This window comes from Drosophila albomicans, chromosome 3 (genome assembly GCF_009650485.2).
Source record: "Drosophila albomicans strain 15112-1751.03 chromosome 3, ASM965048v2, whole genome shotgun sequence".
NCBI classification, from domain to species: domain Eukaryota; kingdom Metazoa; phylum Arthropoda; class Insecta; order Diptera; family Drosophilidae; genus Drosophila; species Drosophila albomicans.
The window spans coordinates 16,765,174-16,784,640 of record NC_047629.2 but is presented as its reverse complement, the minus strand read 5'-3'; the positions used below and the strand labels follow the sequence as shown (position 1 = coordinate 16,784,640).

The 19,467-nt window shown below is 40.4% G+C and overlaps 2 protein-coding genes and 1 long non-coding RNA gene across 3 annotated transcripts in view; 2 read left to right on the top strand and 1 right to left on the bottom strand.

The window, feature by feature from the left end:
* LOC117568296 (GTP-binding protein Di-Ras2) overlaps nt 1–19,467 on the bottom strand; it is a 50,383-nt gene that overhangs the window by 13,604 nt on the left and 17,312 nt on the right. The window contains exons 2-4 of the mRNA XM_034248817.2: nt 18,769–19,419; nt 14,779–14,946; nt 14,100–14,209 (exon numbers count right to left, since the gene is read on the bottom strand). Coding sequence (XP_034104708.1) covers nt 14,100–14,209; nt 14,779–14,946; nt 18,769–18,933 — 443 coding nt within the window. The 5' untranslated portion in view covers nt 18,934–19,419. The remainder of the gene's footprint in view (nt 1–14,099; nt 14,210–14,778; nt 14,947–18,768; nt 19,420–19,467) is intronic.
* LOC127565475 (uncharacterized) lies at nt 686–10,163 on the top strand. Its single transcript, XR_007954781.1, has 3 exons — nt 686–990; nt 9,184–9,457; nt 9,527–10,163. It is a non-coding gene; the product is annotated as an uncharacterized LOC127565475 (long non-coding RNA).
* On the top strand, nt 3,910–11,279 carry LOC127565466 (uncharacterized). Its single transcript, XM_052004102.1, has 2 exons — nt 3,910–8,840; nt 11,220–11,279. Exon 1 carries the CDS (start codon nt 3,915–3,917, stop codon nt 5,475–5,477), a length of 1,563 nt encoding a protein of 520 aa, XP_051860062.1. The 5' UTR covers nt 3,910–3,914; the 3' UTR covers nt 5,478–8,840; nt 11,220–11,279.

The following is a 19,467-nucleotide window of genomic DNA, read 5'->3' as shown; positions in this document are numbered from 1 at the left end:
GGCAGAGTCAGTTTGAACAGCTAACGATGGCTCTAAATGGCTAAATTAGTCGTATCATGCATTTAGCCAGAGTAACGTATACGCAACTTGCTAGCTTGGCCCACTTAACGGTTCAGTTCTGAATAGTGGGCTAATTATTGGTGTGGCAGACTTAAATGCCACACAAAACAGTTGTGGAGATGCCGAGCAAAACTTATTTTACGTACAACATGCGCAAATATTTATTCATATCTCAAACTCGTGCATTTATTTATTGGCTTTGCGCACACATATTTTATTATTTAATGGCATAAATATATGCTAGCTTGGCATAAAAGCATGAATTATTAATGTAATAAGTGCAATTGCAGTAAATCAAAGTGCGAGCGTTTGTTTATTTGTTTGTTTTGTTTATTAGCAGTTTTGCATTAAAAATCAGTGAACTGGCAAATAGTCAAAAGATTTCTTTTATTTTCTTCCCCTATTTTTTTGGTATTGTGTGCTAAATAAACAACTTGTGCAATTGCAAACATGGCAGCTGAGAGAGATAAATGCACTTTGGGTTATGCACTCGTGAAGCGTTTAACCGCAGACAGACACGCAGCAACAAATTGCAACGCTCTTGTAGTGGTCGCTTGGACCGCCAACATTTATTTGGTGGGCCTAAAAGTAGGCAAAGGTTTTTTTTTTTGCCAAGTAGGAAAAAATGCCAGCGCCACGGCACTAGATGTAGAAAATAGTAGTTAATGTAATATATTTATTAAAGTTATGTTTATGTATGTTAATAATCTAATTTTTGTTAGTTAAATGTTAAATGTATAATAATTGTTTAATGTTAGTAGAAACTTTTAGGATAATTGTATTTTGTTGGCACAAATTTATTAGCGCCATCTGTGTGTGGGGCTTGGCAACAACAAAAATATTTTTGCGATAGATGCATCTTGAGGCAGTGAATGTCAAAGAATGGGAAGTTAAGAATGCATCAAAGATTAACGCCCTATTGACAAGCCAGTTTTTTTCTCATTCGTGCTGGTCATGCAATCTCAAAAAGGAATTTTCTGAATTGGTTGTGACAAGTCGCACCAGGAAAAAAATACATATATAAATTGAGAATTAAGTGCGACGGTCATAAATATTCAGCCAACAGAAATATTCAGTTAAATAAAAAGTGCATAGTGCGAATAGAGAAAGTGTGTGAAAACACCCCTTTTTTTCGGTCAGCTGCCGATAGCCAACAGGCGGGAACAAAATTTGGAGATTTTCTGGTGCCGTCCAAAAAGGCAGGGTAACTATTGCACTATTGCAGATATAAAGCTTACATGTATTCATGATCTGATTTTCCTTTCACAATCAGACGGCACGTAGTTCCATATTGTACTTTTGGATGTTGTTGGTGCTTACGAAGCTAAGCCACCAAGCAAAGCTCATCCACTCCGCTTCGACAGCCGGCAGTACAAAGCTTGTACTAAAGCTTTGAAAGCTTCTGCACGACTGCTGCGAAAGCTGCAGCAGATCAGCTGATAGCTGCAAGCGGGAGTCAGCACTGCAATTGGGCACAAATTTGGAGGAGCGATTTACAGCCCTACCGCACCGCCGCCCCCGCAATTTGGATTGGGAGTTGTCCCTAAGAGGGAAAGCAAGGAGAACGGCAACATTACCCCAGATGTGGTATATGCGCCAGTGACCGTGCGACCACCAGAGGAAATGTCTCCGAAGATGATCGTGCCATAGATGATTGTGTTGTTCAGTATTTGTATTTCGACATTGTTCATTTTGGGCCTTCTGCCACTTAGTTAGTGCTTCTCTGTAATATATTTGGTTCATTTGAAGTCTTGTTTGCGTTCATACATATATGTTGAATGGAAGAAAAACTGTGATGTAAATTTACATATGATTTCGTTGTATAATATACTATGTATCAAATGTAAATGAACTTCATTAGTTACCATAAGTCGTTCTACATATGTCTTGTTCGTAAATACTTTTGTTTTCTGTCATAACTTTGCAATTTTAAAATTACATTTATAATTGTTTGCAAAGTAAACAATGGAACATCTGGCATAAAAGCTCAGATCAACATTTGAGTAGAAAGCTTTTGGTTAGGGCTTTAAATTTTTTTGTTCCACAGCTGCAACCACAACAACATAACAACACACACACACACATATCACCGGCTGTGAAAGATCTTTCGTCGCTGGAGAATGCTGTAAGTGAGCTTTTTGTTTATATCTACGTAGCTTTTTTTCTCGTATTGTTCGCTACCGAGCTTTTTTGTGTATTGCATCTGTTGAATGCAAAGGTTAAAGACCAAACCAAGTTTATCTTTATTTGTTTTGCTGGCAGCTTCATTTCGCTGCGCCTGAGAAACCTTAAGTTTCTTAAGGCTGGGCTTTTGCCGATGGTCCATTGCCATATAAAGATATGGATTCCTAATTAAATAGTTTTATAGTGTATAAAAACTATCTATTATTAGCGATCCATATACAAATTGCAATACGAAATATTGGCTAACTATTTCTATTAATTATATTTATTTCTATATATCTATTTATTTAGTTTTTAAGTATTTATGAAATAGATTTAAATTAGCTTTAATATTTCAACGTCTTTATTTCATATTCCGTCCATGTTATCTTTTGTTTATTTGCCTTTTCTTTATGTTTCTTAATTTAAATAAATTTGTTATAATGTTTAGTATGTGCGAGTAAGTTTGCAAATTTGGAACCATGCAGCATTTGTATGGGGAGGGTTGAGTAACGAGGAGCTTCTCTAAGGGATCCTGTCATTTAAATTGATTTTTCCATTGGCTTTGCAGGATCATGGTAGGGTGGGCGTCTGCACCAATGAGTGCAACGTAAAGGAGAAGTGCTCCAAGTCGAAGGTAGATCCCTAACTTGTCTTTCATCCAGTTTCCTTCTAACTCTTTACCTCTTTTGTTTACTGTCCTTGTATGTCTTTCCCCGATTTTCCCTTTCCTTAAGTACGCGAATTTATTAATAATGTAATTAATCTACGGAAGCATGTAACGGAAAGGATTTTTCCCCTTTAGCCACTCCCAGCCGACCAGACAACAGCCGTAGCGATCGCGTACACCTTTCGTATCGTTACAAGTACACCAGCTTCTAAAACGAACAAGCTTCGTTACACGTTACAGCTTAATTATATTATTTGGCGCCCAAACGTGAGGCCAGGTTAGCGTAATTGTTTTATTGTACTGTTGTATGTTAGCTAGCCTGTCTTCGAAAAAAAAGTAATATTTGAAATACCCTCCCATCTATCCTTTTTCACTCATTCCTATTCCTTTTCCTTGTTGTGAATATCTTGAGCTTGAATGCCTGATGGTTACAATCAAACTTTAGGCAAAGTGTGCAGAATGTTCATGACGAAAGCTGCAGTGTAACTTGTCTTTCGAGAGAAATACTAGCTTCAAACGAGCTGTATGGCGAAAACAAGAGAGAAAACATTGTCAGCGAACCAAAGTGTATTGGTGCTTATGTGGAGTCTTAGCTGGAGCCAAGTCTTCTTGCGGATAAAACTGCAACTTGCCGCTAGACAGAAACATAGCAATCAATGCAAAGTAAACAATGGAGTTCTTCCGCTTTTCGATTTTGTGTTGATCACAACACATAATCTTTCTGTATTTGGATATTGTTCCTAGATATTCGCTTGGAACAAGTAAGTGGTTTCGAACTATTTAACTTGCCGCTATATCTGGAGCAATTTTTCAGATTCCCTATTTTCTTTGTTTTCAGTATCTACTTTCGACTATTAGTTAGCAACTCTTCCTTCGATAAGTGTTGCATGGTTCCAAATTTATTCATGTTATATTGGTATATTTTTTGTTCGAGTTTGAATTCAAGTACTGTTTATTTATTTAATATTGTTTTGTGTTTCATAAGTTATTTTTTTTTGTAAGCAATTTATAAATATTCAAGATGGCCAGACCCGTTAGTGAAAAGTCTAACCCGCTATATCAAAGAATGGCGGGAGAAACTTTTTGTTGTGTATGCTCAAAAGAAGTAGAGTATCCAGCTCAACTGCTAGCAACCGGATGTAATCACTATTTCCATCATGTGTGCTTCAGTACTGCGACTGGAAATAGTAAAGTGTGTCCAATTTGTAAGACTGCTTTAAGCAAATCAACTTTGAGTCTGGCAGAAGAACTAAGTGCAGCTCAGAGTTCAGGCATACAAACACGATCAAAGTCCAAGAGCAGGACAGTAGCGCAAGATCTGTTAGTCGCAGGTTCTAGCAATAGTATACAGACAGGTATACCAGAACCAGTACAGCAGAGTTGTAATGATAATCCAGCATTGGTTGCCGGGCCAGCACCAGTTGTGCAACCAATGTTTAGCTTGCAGCAAAGTATTGCTGAGGCGGTGGCAGCCGCTCTGACGCAGCAGACGCATGTGTTGTCGAAAGCGATCGAAGATGGCTTCCACAGGATGTCATTTAATTCAGTGGCTCAAGGTGGAAATGATCAAGTTCACTCTGCTCCTAGGCAATCGTCTCCAGCCAGGCAACAGCAGCATCAATCATTTGAGCAGCTGTTTGGAATCTCTAACAGAGATGGGGTGGATAGACGAAATCCAGTGCCCGAGATGGTGGCGCCGCAGGCAGAGTTTCGAGAGATGCACAACTTACGGCCTGATAGAATTAGTCAGACCATTTATAACTGGAAGGTACGCTTTTCTGGTCATTCGTCCATGACTGTAGAGGATTTTCTTTATCGCGTCGAAGCGCTAACAAATCAGACACTAGGTGGTGATTTTGAAATGCTAGCTCGGTATGCAAGCAATCTTTTTGAAGGTAGTGCAAGCGAGTGGTTTTGGAGGTATCACCGTAGTGTAACGCGTGTGCGGTGGATTGATTTGAGTATAGCGCTCAGAGCGCAGTTTTCAGACGGACGAACGGACCTGGAAATTAGAACTGCTATCTCACATCGCAAACAAAAGCCGAATGAAACATTTGACAATTTTTATGAGGCGATTGTTAATCTGGCTGATAGGCTCGAACAGCCCATGTCTGAACAGTCATTGTTAGAGGTGCTGCGAGCCAATCTTTTAATCGAAGTCCAGCACGAGTTATTGTATGTCCCAATCAATAATGTAGTGCAATTGCGGCAATTCGTACGGAAGCGAGAGAGATTTTTGCTAAGTACGACTAGATCAATACCAGCTACACGACGTTTTGGTCCACGCCCGCAGATTAATGAAGTCTCAGTGCAAGCGGAATTGGCTACTGGCTCTGACAGGGAAGAGGATGAATCATTTGCTGTTGAGGCGGTGATTATATCCTGCTGGAATTGTCGAAAGCCAGGTCACCACTACCAAGACTGCAAAGCCGAGCGCACTGTGTTTTGCTATGGGTGTGGTGATGCTGATACGTACAGGCCATCTTGCAGAAAATGTATAAGTTCTGCGTCAAAAAACGGGTGGTCTCGTGCACCATTGACAGGTGCACGCAAACTAATATCGAAAGCGACCAATACGGAGTAGTTGATCGTGTAACGACTCCTGAAAATATCCCGGACTTTCTCCACATCCCAGCGATTCCCTTACACAAACGTGAGCAGCAGACTTTGTCGAAAGTTCACGAACATGTAAAAGCACGGTCACGCGACCAAAAACGTAAAAAGACCTTCATTAAGTTAAATAAAGATACTCGCAGAGCACTATTGGCATCTGTGGTAAATAGTTGTAAGGATTTGCGGCCATATGCTGATGTCATCATATTTGACAGAACCATGAGTGGTTTGATGGACACTGGTGCCTCCATAAGCTGCATTGGTGGCAGATTTGCGCAAGAATTGGCAGAAACGCACATTGGTTTTAAACCGATACGTGCAGCTGTACGAACTGCAGATGGCCAAAGCCAAAATATAGTAGGTCGAATTAACACGTCTATCTGTTTTCGTGGTGAATCCAAGAGAATATGGGTGTATATCGTACCGTCATTAACTCAAGAGTTATATTTAGGCATCGATTTTTGGCGAAGTTTTAATCTCTTGCCATTGTTTTTAATGAATAAAGCAAGTGCACACAGGTTAGCAGCGTTAAATTTCGATGACCCATTACAAATACCTTTGACTGATTTGCAGCAAAAGGAATTAGTATCCACTATTAAGGTATTTCCGTCATTTGCTGAAAAAGGTTTAGGCAAGACGAACTGGCTTATGCACGACATAGAGGTGACCGAGTCGAAACCAATTAAACAACGCCATTATGCAGTGTCACCGGCCATCGAAAAACTAATGTATGATGAGCTTGACAGAATGTTAGCACTTGGTGTGATTGAGGAATCCGAAAGTCCTTGGTCCTCTCCAGTTGTTATTGTACGCAAGCCAGGCAAGGTTCGCCTTTGTTTAGATAGTCGCAAGGTGAATGACATAACAGTCAAAAATGCGTATCCCATGCCTCTCATTGACGGCATCTTGAGTAGGTTGCCAAAGGCGAAATTTATCTCAAGTATCGACTTGAAGGATGCGTATTGGCAGATTCCGCTAACTCCAAGAGCGCGCGAGAAAACCGCATTTACAGTGCCGGGAAGACCACTGTATCATTTTACGGTTATGCCGTTTGGGCTATCCAATGCTCCACAGACGATGTCGAAATTGATGGACAAAGTTATTCCACCAGATCTGAGAAATGAAATATTCATTTATCTAGACGATTTGCTGGTAATTTCGGAGTCATTTGACAAACACGTCTCAGTGTTGAGAGCTTTAGCCGATAGGTTAACTCAAGCCGGACTCACCATAAATGTGGAGAAAAGCAAATTCTGTCTGAAAGAGGTTAAATATTTAGGACATGTTATTGGTCATGGTACAATCCAAACGGATCCCGATAAAGTGGCAGCCATTCGTGAGTTTCCTGTTCCGCGATCGTGCAAGCAGGTGCGAAGGTTTTTAGGAACCACTGGGTGGTACCACAAGTTCATAAAAAATTATGCAGAAATTGCTGCTCCAATTTCAGATACCCTTAAGCAGCGAAAATCATTTACTTGGTCCGACGAAGCGCAAAAGGCTTTTGAGAATTTGAAAGAGCAACTTTGTATGGCCCCTGTACTCCATAGTCCTGATTTTGCTACACCATTTGAGATACATTGTGATGCCAGTCACTCAGGTGTTGGTGGAGTATTGATGCAGAAAGATAAGGATGGTAATGACGTTCCAATCGCATTTATGTCTCGTAAATTGAATCGATGTCAGAGAAATTATTCAGTCACTGAGAAGGAGTGTTTGGCAGCGATCATGTGCGTAAAAAAATTTCGAGCATATGTTGAAGGGCATGAATTTGCCATTCATACCGATCATGCTTCATTGAAGTGGCTCATGTCTCAAACAGACTTAAGCTCCAGATTGGCTCGCTGGGCACTCAAGCTGCAAGGTTTTGCTTTTAAGATCGTTCATCGCAAAGGCAGCCAGAACATTGTTCCCGACGCCTTATCACGTGTGCACACTGAAGATTTGTCATCCTTAGGTGTGGATACCTTGATAGATTTACAGTCTGAGCAGTTCGAGTCAAAAGAGTACCAAGAGCTTAAGGACAAAATAAAATCAAACCCGTCTCAGCTACCTGACGTTAAAGTCATCGATAAATATATTTATCGTCGTGCAGAGCACGCGTCCGGCGATCAAGTCGCTGATGATTTGCACTGGAAGTTGTGGGTTCCAAAAGATCTTGTGATAGAGGTATTAAAACAAAGTCATGAGCCTCCTTTAGCGTCTCATTGTGGAATCAATAAAATGTTGGAAAAAATTCGGCGATATTATTATTGGCCAAATTTAGTGTGTGATGTTAAGTCATTTGTAAACGGTTGTGTGGTGTGCAAATGTACCAAACATCCCAATCGTTCGTTACGCCCACCATTAGCTCCAGTAAAAGAAACGCAGCGAATATTTCAAAAGATTTTTATTGATTTCTTGGGACCCTATCCTCGAAGTAAGTCCGGAAATGTTGGTATATTCGTAGTGTTAGATCATTTGTCCAAATACCCATTTTTAAAACCTGTAAAAAAATTCACCACTGATGCTATTATTCGCTTCATGGAAGAGGATTTATTTCATTGTTTTGGTGTACCTGAAACCATTGTATCAGATAACGGTGTCCAATTTAAGTCACATAAGTTCAAGGCTTTGCTCACCAAATACAATGTGCAACATTTTTATACGGCTGTACACGCTCCGCAAGCTAATGCGTCAGAGCGCGTAAATCGATCAGTAATTGCTGCAATCAAGGCTTACGTTAGACCCGATCAAACAAATTGGGATGAGCAACTTAGCCATATCAGTTGCGCATTACGGTCCAGCAGACATTCAGCAATCAATGACAGTCCCTATCGTGTTGCTTTTGGACAACACATGATAGTTAATGGTAATACCTATCCTCTTCTACGAAATTTAGAACTTCTAGAAGACCGTACAGTTAGTTTTGATCGAGAAGATTCCTTTGATATAATAAGGAAAACTGCACAACAGAGTATACAACGGCAGCACGAACAAAACGAAAAACAGTACAATCTTAGAAGTCGAGAAGTAGATTTTAGAGTTGGTCAAGAAGTTTATAGGCGTAATTTTCAGCAGAGTAATTTTGCAAAAGGCTTTAATGCAAAACTGGCCCCAACTTTTGTAAAATCTCGTATTAAGCGTAAGCTTGGCAACAGTTATTACGAGTTAGAAGATACCCAAGGGCGATTCATTGGAAAATATCATGCTAAAGATATAAAACAATGAATCGGGTAGCCAGGAAATTCGTCCAAGCGAGTATCACTCTTTGGAGTTATGACCCCAAAGTGTGATTTTGGCAGGGGGGATTGTAGTGGTCGCTTGGACCGCCAACATTTATTTGGTGGGCCTAAAAGTAGGCAAAGGTTTTTTTTTTTGCCAAGTAGGAAAAAATGCCAGCGCCACGGCACTAGATGTAGAAAATAGTAGTTAATGTAATATATTTATTAAAGTTATGTTTATGTATGTTAATAATCTAATTTTTGTTAGTTAAATGTTAAATGTATAATAATTGTTTAATGTTAGTAGAAACTTTTAGGATAATTGTATTTTGTTGGCACAAATTTATTAGCGCCATCTGTGTGTGGGGCTTGGCAACAACAAAAATATTTTTGCGATAGATGCATCTTGAGGCAGTGAATGTCAAAGAATGGGAAGTTAAGAATGCATCAAAGATTAACGCCCTATTGACAAGCCAGTTTTTTTCTCATTCGTGCTGGTCATGCAATCTCAAAAAGGCATTTTCTGAATTGGTTGTGACAAGTCGCACCAGGAAAAAAATACATATATAAATTGAGAATTAAGTGCGACGGTCATAAATATTCAGCCAACAGAAATATTCAGTTAAATAAAAAGTGCATAGTGCGAATAGAGAAAGTGTGTGAAAACACCCCTTTTTTTTCGGTCAGCTGCCGATAGCCAACAGGCGGGAACAAAATTTGGAGATTTTCTGGTGCCGTCCAAAAAGGCAGGGTAACTATTGCACTATTGCAGATATAAAGCTTACATGTATTCATGATCTGATTTTCCTTTCACAATCAGACGGCACGTAGTTCCATATTGTACTTTTGGATGTTGTTGGTGCTTACGAAGCTAAGCCACCAAGCAAAGCTCATCCACTCCGCTTCGACAGCCGGCAGTACAAAGCTTGTACTAAAGCTTTGAAAGCTTCTGCACGACTGCTGCGAAAGCTGCAGCAGATCAGCTGATAGCTGCAAGCGGGAGTCAGCACTGCAATTGGGCACAAATTTGGAGGAGCGATTTACAGCCCTACCGCACCGCCGCCCCCGCAATTTGGATTGGGAGTTGTCCCTAAGAGGGAAAGCAAGGAGAACGGCAACATTACCCCAGATGTGGTATATGCGCCAGTGACCGTGCGACCACCAGAGGAAATGTCTCCGAAGATGATCGTGCCATAGATGATTGTGTTGTTCAGTATTTGTATTTCGACATTGTTCATTTTGGGCCTTCTGCCACTTAGTTAGTGCTTCTCTGTAATATATTTGGTTCATTTGAAGTCTTGTTTGCGTTCATACATATATGTTGAATGGAAGAAAAACTGTGATGTAAATTTACATATGATTTCGTTGTATAATATACTATGTATCAAATGTAAATGAACTTCATTAGTTACCATAAGTCGTTCTACATATGTCTTGTTCGTAAATACTTTTGTTTTCTGTCATAACTTTGCAATTTTAAAATTACATTTATAATTGTTTGCAAAGTAAACAATGGAACATCTGGCATAAAAGCTCAGATCAACATTTGAGTAGAAAGCTTTTGGTTAGGGCTTTAAATTTTTTTGTTCCACAGCTGCAACCACAACAACATAACAACACACACACACATATCACCGGCTGTGAAAGATCTTTCGTCGCTGGAGAATGCTGTAAGTGAGCTTTTTGTTTATATCTACGTAGCTTTTTTTCTCGTATTGTTCGCTACCGAGCTTTTTTGTGTATTGCATCTGTTGAATGCAAAGGTTAAAGACCAAACCAAGTTTATCTTTATTTGTTTTGCTGGCAGCTTCATTTCGCTGCGCCTGAGAAACCTTAAGTTTCTTAAGGCTGGGCTTTTGCCGATGGTCCATTGCCATATAAAGATATGGATTCCTAATTAAATAGTTTTATAGTGTATAAAAACTATCTATTATTAGCGATCCATATACAAATTGCAATACGAAATATTGGCTAACTATTTCTATTAATTATATTTATTTCTATATATCTATTTATTTAGTTTTTAAGTATTTATGAAATAGATTTAAATTAGCTTTAATATTTCAACGTCTTTATTTCATATTCCGTCCATGTTATCTTTTGTTTATTTGCCTTTTCTTTATGTTTCTTAATTTAAATAAATTTGTTATAATGTTTAGTATGTGCGAGTAAGTTTGCAAATTTGGAACCATGCAGCATTTGTATGGGGAGGGTTGAGTAACGAGGAGCTTCTCTAAGGGATCCTGTCATTTAAATTGATTTTTCCATTGGCTTTGCAGGATCATGGTAGGGTGGGCGTCTGCACCAATGAGTGCAACGTAAAGGAGAAGTGCTCCAAGTCGAAGGTAGATCCCTAACTTGTCTTTCATCCAGTTTCCTTCTAACTCTTTACCTCTTTTGTTTACTGTCCTTGTATGTCTTTCCCCGATTTTCCCTTTCCTTAAGTACGCGAATTTATTAATAATGTAATTAATCTACGGAAGCATGTAACGGAAAGGATTTTTCCCCTTTAGCCACTCCCAGCCGACCAGACAACAGCCGTAGCGATCGCGTACACCTTTCGTATCGTTACAAGTACACCAGCTTCTAAAACGAACAAGCTTCGTTACCCGTTACACTCTCTTGCCACTGTTGCTGCCACTGCAACATGTTAAGAGCCACGGAGCAGGGAACACAGAAAGATACAAACCACAGAGGCTTAAACCACCAGGAAAAAAAGTGCAAAGTTGGCACGTGAAGTGGAAATGTGTGATGAGCAGTGGCAGTTGCAACGGCCACAGATGAGATGATAGAGACAGAGATAGCGCGTGAGAAAGAGACGGACGATGGCATGGGATTGCTTCGGTCAGGTGGAGCGCAGGCGAAAAGTTCAAGGTGCGTTCACTGCAGCCACACCATCAATCTGCTTAAATGTTTAATCCCACCGAGATTTGTATGTATTTGCATATACAGTATAACTATATGTATAAATGGATATCAAAGTGTGTGTGTGTGTATATACTATGAAATCTGTGCTTGAGTGCGTGCGCCTCTTGCGTGTCCGCTTTTATGTAATTATGCCCTGTATTCATCGAGAGTCTCAGCACTTTATCATAGTTAATAAAACCAGGAGGAGTGCTACTTTTTACTGAGTATCTGCTGGTTGTAATATGCGAAACGTGTATTCGCCTCTCACTTGGTTTTAAATAAGTTTATACACGCTTGCTTAAACAGCAACACGAGCGAGTCACGCCCCTTGACACCCCAGCCCAACTACCTCGGTGAACTTTATGGTAAATGCGGCCACCACATTGCCCAGATCCAGGTGGCAAATCAACCCGACTTCGTTCCCTCTCTTCTGCTCGACTTTAAGTGATTTTTATGAGCGTGCAGTTTATTAAGGACACAATTATGTGTACTACGTTGTTCGATGTTCATCAAAGGTAAATACCAAGTGAAGAAGTAAATGTGAGCAACGACAGCGACAAACGGAAATCAACTTTAAGTCGTGCTGACTGTCGACGTCGTGTTTTCGTGTTCAATTCAACAGCGCACAGCTCGATTCTTGGAAATTTATCGCGCCTTCAATGCGCATAAAAATTATTATATACTATGTACGAGTATGAGAATAAATTTGAAATTTTCAAAGATTAATGTATCAACTTTGCAATTCCGCCGCAAGATTTGCATTGACTTGTTTATGTTGCGTGGAAGTTCAAAATACTTTGTTTAATTTAACACAAGATGTTAAGTTTCTCAAGCAAAGTGTTTATCCACAGGGTAGAAGATTAAAAGTTCCCAAGTTCTTGTCAATTAGTCACCTAACTAAGCTATCGAGTAATTTGAAGTATTCTTATATTGTTTTATTGTCTTTGTTAATTTACTCCAAGAGTTGATTTATTTATTATTACTTAAGCTAGTGCTCTAATTCATAAGATTGCTGTGAAAGCAGAGGGAAACGTTTGGCCTTAAATGCTTTGATTGAAAAACTGGTATATTTCGAATGTACTAGTACTTCAATATACGAAAAAATAGCTTTTAATATATTTTAGGTGTAATCATTTGGTATACTATAAGTATATTTTGTGTTTTAAATGAAATAGGGTATTGCAACTTTGATTGACAATCTGGTATATTAGAAATGAAATAGTATACAACAAAGAGCTTTTTATATATTTTTGTATTTTCTGATATAAAAAGTTGGTATATTAATAATACCATATATCTAAAGTTTTGCTTAAAAAATATAAAATATACTGAAGATTAATTTTGAGATTTACTCAAAGATCAAAACTTTAAGATACTACTTTCTTAGCATAAGTTTTCTTTAAGAATAAGTAAGAATGTATTCATTTTTTTTTTTTGAATTTAATATATTTCTAGCCACATTAATGAAATAAAAGTTAAAAAAGGCTGATTTAATTTGAGCACATTATTTATTCCAAAAACTGTGGGAATTCTTGTGCAATCTTTAATAAGTTTAATGTTCAATGAACAGCAGGAGAGCATTGGCACTCGAAAGCGTTGTCGCGATGTAGAACTAGCTACTCAGGACATGGTGCTCATGCATATGCATGCATCTTTGTCTCAGTTTCACAGACTCAGCGTCTTTTTCACGCTGTTTAGCATGCAAAGCGCATTTATGTCGCTCGCCCGTCGAGTGCATTGAACGGCCTTGCACAATGGCTGAAGATGGGAAAATGGCGAACAGCAAATGGCGAATATCAATTCAAGTTGCCGCCAAGTGCGTGGCAATTAGAGTGTATTCTTTACAGTCTCTATTTGAGGGAACTATGCTGTAGTAGTTGTAGTTAGAGCTTTGGGACTGTCCAAATGCAATTTTCACGACTTGTTTTTTCGTGCCCATTGCAATGCAATGGAAAACATATTTTTCCGGGCGCTTACGCTGGCAAATGGCGTTTAACAAGGTCCAAATGATTTTTGACGATGGCAGCGACCAACGAGGCGTGCCACGCCCCAAAAGTGCCACCTCATGGCTGGCAGTCACGCTTTTTGTCGCTTAATTTCATTTGTTGCATTTAATTGCATTTGTCGGCGGCAACAGCTGCTGCTGCTGCTGCTGCTGTTGTGTTGTTGCTGCTGTTTTTGGGGTACACGGATCCTTGTTTCGTGTTGCAACCACGTTTCACATTTGTTTTGGGCGGGTGCAGAGAGGTGCACAAATTTATGGCCCATTTTATTGCGCTTTTTGGGTTTTTGCTTTTTGCTACTATTACTTGGCATTACTTATGAAAATTGCTGCTTTGCGGTTCTTGTGACGCTTTCATTATGCAGCATTTGTTCGCATTTGCCCTAATTGCAGTTCGCATTTGCATTTGGCATTTGGTATTTGTCGATGCAGGAAATGTTGAAATGGTAAATTAAAGCAGCGACGATTTGGTCGCAAAACTCACCTGAGTCGTGGCAATTCGCAGAATACCCAATCTGTGACCTCCTCCTGTCTGACCTCTCTGTGAGAGCTGGCCAAGTCCGCTTTGTTGCCAGCTATGACAATGGGAATGTCCTGTAGATGAAGAGATGAGAGATGCGAGATGAGAATTAGTCATACTACGTTAACCCTGAAGAAGGTGAGCAGCTAGCTCTCCACAGCAACTAAGCCGCTACTGCTGCTGCTGCGTTTTGTGCTGGTTGCCGCTGTGGCTCAAAGCCGTAGTCAAGCCCTAGACAAAGGCGGCTCGGCTATAATTGACACTCTCGCACACTCACAATGCCAGCACAACGCGAGCGAAAGCACAACAACAACAACAACAGCAACGCAGAAAGAAAGTTGACAACGACAACGGCAACAACAACAGCAAAGAACAATAACAGCAACAACAATAGATTTATGAAAAGCAACCAGCGTAAACCAAAATTCAGAGCCCCAAACGACTTGGGGACAAGTTTTATATTTTTAATTGCTTTGGGGCATTGAAATTGGTTTACATGGCGTATGCGTATTTCTCTTCTATATCTTTTTTCGTGTTCTATGTTTTGCCAGTTGCTGTTGCTCTTGCTGTTCATTCAACAACGTCGCTTGTCAGCTTCAGTTCCAGCGCTGTGCTGCTAATTGCATTGAAAATGCAAACCCACCTGAAAGTCGGCACGCTGCTCGCGAATCTCCTCGAAGCACTGCTTAACACACTGAAAGCTGGGCGCGGATGTTGTGGCATAGACGAGCATGAAGGCGTGTGCCGTCGCAATGGAGAGGCGTCGCATGGCGGGGAATTGCATGTCACCGGATGTGTCCAAAATGTCCACCTGCAACAAAAAACAACAACATTTTAAATACAATATACTCGCATGTATTTCCCAGAACAAAGCACAAAGCGCAGGCGGGATAATTGAATGTTTGGTCCATGAAAATGAAAACAAAGTATGCAAAGTAATACATTATAGTGTAAATTTATTCAGGGCTGACATCGTGTTTGCGTTTACGTATGAGCAAATTGATTGATCTGTAGGCACAAGGGCCTTTAATATTTGAGATGCCTTCCATCACGTATACGCCAAGTGAACTATGCTCCTTTCTCTAGCACATTAACCCTATAAACAGCTTGATTTGCGTGCTACAAGCTGGTCAAGCAATAAATTTCCTACAGAGAAATATTAATTTAAATTCAAATTGCAAATTCACATAGAAATTCAAATTTATATTCCAAAATGCTGCAATCCTTATCTTGTTAGCAAGTTTATGGCCGAAATTTATTTCACAAATTGATTTCATGCTTCTCTGGCCGATGGAAACGCAATAAAATGAAATAAAAGGTAATTGATACGAAATGGATTATCAAACATGGCCGCAAAGAGGATTCCGTCTATTGTTTGGGGTATAAGAAAAAAAAAGAAAACCGAAGAAAATCTGGCAACAAATAGAAGTAATCGAAGCATGTTGAAGCTAGTTACTTAATATGAAACAAGCATTCCACACGAAATGGTAATTGAAAATCTGGATAGATTTAGAAAGAGCTCTCACTGTTGTTTATAGGTTTATGCCTTGCAGTTTAAATTTTAAAAACAATTGAAAAGAAATGTATCACATTTATTAATGCACAGGCCAAAAGCATTGTTCATATTCAAAACTCATTTTTCATGTTGCACTCTTGAGGCTTTTGTTTTATATTTTATACGAGTCTACGCTTTAATCCGATTTAAAAAGTGTATTAGACAAATCTGGCAAAATTGCCATTTAATTTCGAAATTTAAATTGAACGGCTCTTCAATGGTTCCGTTGCGGCATCGAATTTTGTCGGTGACAGCGACCTCAGTGAACCCACAAATGAACTGTGATTGGCAGACAGCCGGATGATGATGAAGCGAGACAGATTAATGGGGGAATGAGTGTGAAAGAGAGATAGAGAGCGAGCGATGTTATCTCGATGTAGATGTGCTCGTCGTCGTTCAATGCTCAGTTGATGCCAAATAATCCCAAGTGTCAGCATCTGTTATACATAAATACAGTATTTCTCTCTCTCGCGATACGCATTGTTCCCCAGACACTTAGCCAAGCCAGGGAGCCAAACGGGGCCAACACGGGGCACCGTTTTCCACAATTGGCCGCCCGCAATGTCAACAGCATACAAAAGCTGAGCATTTAGCGATGGCGCGGTTTTTAGCGACACCCAACTGACACATTCATGAGGCGAAGCCAACAGCCAGCAGCAACCGACTAAAGTGGCCCATTGTTTGGGTTGGAGGCCATTGTTCGGCAATTTGTAGTGCATTGTTGCAGTGCCGCGACCGTTGGTCAAGTAATTTTATTAAAAATTGCGCAAAAATGCGCGCAATATAAACACATACTTTATACGGAGAAATATCTCTGTTCCAAGGTCCCCATCTTTTGCATTTGCTTTGTCCTCCAGCTGCGTTGACAAAATATTGCCATTAAGGTCGTGCGCTGTTTGTGGCCACAAAACGCTTAACGCTGCTCAATACTCAACTCGACTTGGTGTGTGTAATGCGTGTAATGTATGTGTGTGTGTGTGTGTATGAGGCCCATTTTGATGGTCGCGACCGCAGCGGGATGCAACAACGCACAGCAAACAATCTGTTAAACGCAACCTCATGTCCGGGGTTTTAGTTAATGTCCGCCAGCTACTAGACAGAGACAGAGAGAGAGAGAGAGGAAGTAGGATACTTTGTATCGAAATTGATTTTGGGGGCAGAGTACGCGGCGTATGCGCAATGTTAAAGCTTTGCTTTGAAAGTACGCATGCCTGCGGCTGGTAAATTCAATCAAATGTTTTGGCATTTTGGGTTCAACTTTTAAGCATTAGTTGCAGGCACCCGCCGCTGTGTGGGGCTTGAGGCATTTTGGTCACGGTATCAAGCGTTAAAATGAAATTAATTAAAACAAAAATGCTGGCGATGATGACACTGTCGATGATAGCAGACGACGCCACCACCAAGGGTGTCAATGTCGCCAACGTCCTAGCCTCGCCTCACCTCGCCCTCAACGCAGTTTAGTCAACATCAATTTGGCCTGCGTCCTGCCATAGCAACCAACAGCAGCAGCAGCAGCAGAGAAGCAGCATCAAAAAGTAGAAGCAGAGCAGCAGCATCATACCTATTAATCAACTTTTTGTTACAACTTTTGCGGCGAGTCGGCGTTGTGTACTGTGGCTGCTGCGTCTCTTTCTCCCTCACTCTCTCTCTGTGTGCGTGTCTGTGTCGATGTCGGTATCTGTGTTTGTGTCTGTATGTTGGGGGCAACTTTGAAAACAGCGAATAATCAGCTCGTATAGCGAGCTTGAAGGATGTGCCATCAAAAGTAAGTTGGCCGAGCTGGCATCCTTCTGCCGCCTCCTTGTACCATCAAAGCAGATAATATCCATAACATGTTGTGCACTCGGGCGTGCATGTGTGTGTGAGTGTGTGTGCTCGGATATTTTGAAGTTGCTGCCACAGTTTTGAGGCAGAGTGTGTAAATTTGATTAATGAGCAAGCCTGTCTAACAGCCTGTCTGCCAGTCTCTAGTCTCCAGTCTCGAAGCATGCCCAAGTTGTGAACACTTATTGTTGCCACAAGGAGGCGGCGTCACCAGCTACACTATTAATCCATTTGCCTTTCATTCAAGCATTTTACCATTTACCATTTACAGCATTTTACATATGCTCAATTTGCGTTTCTAGCACTTAAATGTTTAATCAACTTTCGTTATGGCCACAAGCATTATCATTCCCATCTTGTCTGCCCCTCCCCAAGCCATTTATTTGCTCATGTCAATCTCATTCTCCGACTTCATCTCAGCTCTCTGATGGCATTTCATGCCTATTCTGCACTCAGTTGTTAAGGCAACAGCTTAGAGCCTTCCCACGCACAGACACACGTGTCGGAATTATAAACCAAGTCCTAACTTTGGCTAATAACTTGGCATAAGCTCGTATCATATGAGTTCACGTTTACTCCGGGCAAATTTGGCAGACAAGCTTATGCTTGCAGCGTAATCATCATGTTAAAACCACTTGTAATTCAGTTAGTTAGCAACCAGACACACACGCAGAGAGAGAGATAGAGAGAAACCTTACAATTCGGCATCAACTGCACTTTGCCACTGACCATGTCCTCATTGACCGCCGCTTTGATTTAATTAGTGGCTCACTTCAAATTACTTGACTACGAAATCTACAGTTGCCGTAAACATTGCTGCAACGACGATGGCAACTGCAACTTGAGTGCACCGAAGATGGCAGCCAACAATACGAGTAAATTGTTGCTTAAATGACCTGCTCTCTGGTTGTCACTTAAAACTGAAACAAATTGCAAATATTTCTCAATGTCAAGCAACTGAAATACTCTCATGTGACCTCCGAGAACGCTTTCAAATTGCTGAATAAAATGGAGAATATTAAAGGCATAAATTGAATTTATATGAAACATGAATTTAAGACGCAAATTACAAGCTACGAATGAAATGTAAAAGTAACTACTACATATAACAAATTTAGAAAATATATTGTCGAGTAAGTCGTCAGACTTTTCACATTTCGCAAACGTTAAAGTACAATTGCAATGTGAAAGCATTGCACTAAAAGCTTGTGTCCCTCTGAAGGACTCTTTTGGTGTTTTTAATATCTTACTTACCTTTAGCGTGACGCCACCCAGGTCATATTCACGATTGTAGAGATCCTCGACTGTGGCACGATATTTGTCCGTGTACGACTTGAATAGAAAGCGCTTTAGAATCGAGCTCTTGCCCACGCCCGCTCCGCCCAGCAAAACGAGTCGAATGCGTTCCATGTCCGCCATTTTGTTGCTGTTGTTATCGTCGCTGTTGTTGTTGTTGTTGTTACTGTTGTTACTGCTGGTGCTTCGGTGTTGCCTACTTTTGAGCGCAGTTTAAAAATCGTTTGTCGTTTGTATTAGAGTAGTATTTATGTTTGTCTATTGTTGTCGCAGAAGTCCTGCCTTTGCTTCTGCTTCTGAATGTGCGCTGCTATTAGGGCAATAATTCACTTTTTATTATTCCGCTGATGCATTGTGCTTTCACTCGTACATTTCAACTTGAATTTCGTCATTATATTGTACTGGAACAAGCAAGCAAGCGAACAGCCCTTTCTTGGCTCTATCCTGTTTGACTTGAGCTATTAAATTTGTTGAACTTATCGGCAACACTTGCACCTCCGTCTGACTGGCTGGCTTAATAACAACAGCTTAAGCTTCCGTTGCGTAACTTTTGACTTCCGTTTCCGCTGGGCGAGATGTGTGCGTGTGTGTCAGTGTGTGCGTGGTGCGCTGTGGATGGATACAAAGCAAAAGCAGAACGAAACATTTTAAAGCCAA

What these genes read in the sequence shown, in the direction of transcription:
- LOC127565466 (XM_052004102.1), top strand. Translation starts at nt 3,915, where the DNA reads ATGGCCAGACCCGTTAGTGAAAAGTCTAACCCGCTATATCAAAGAATG.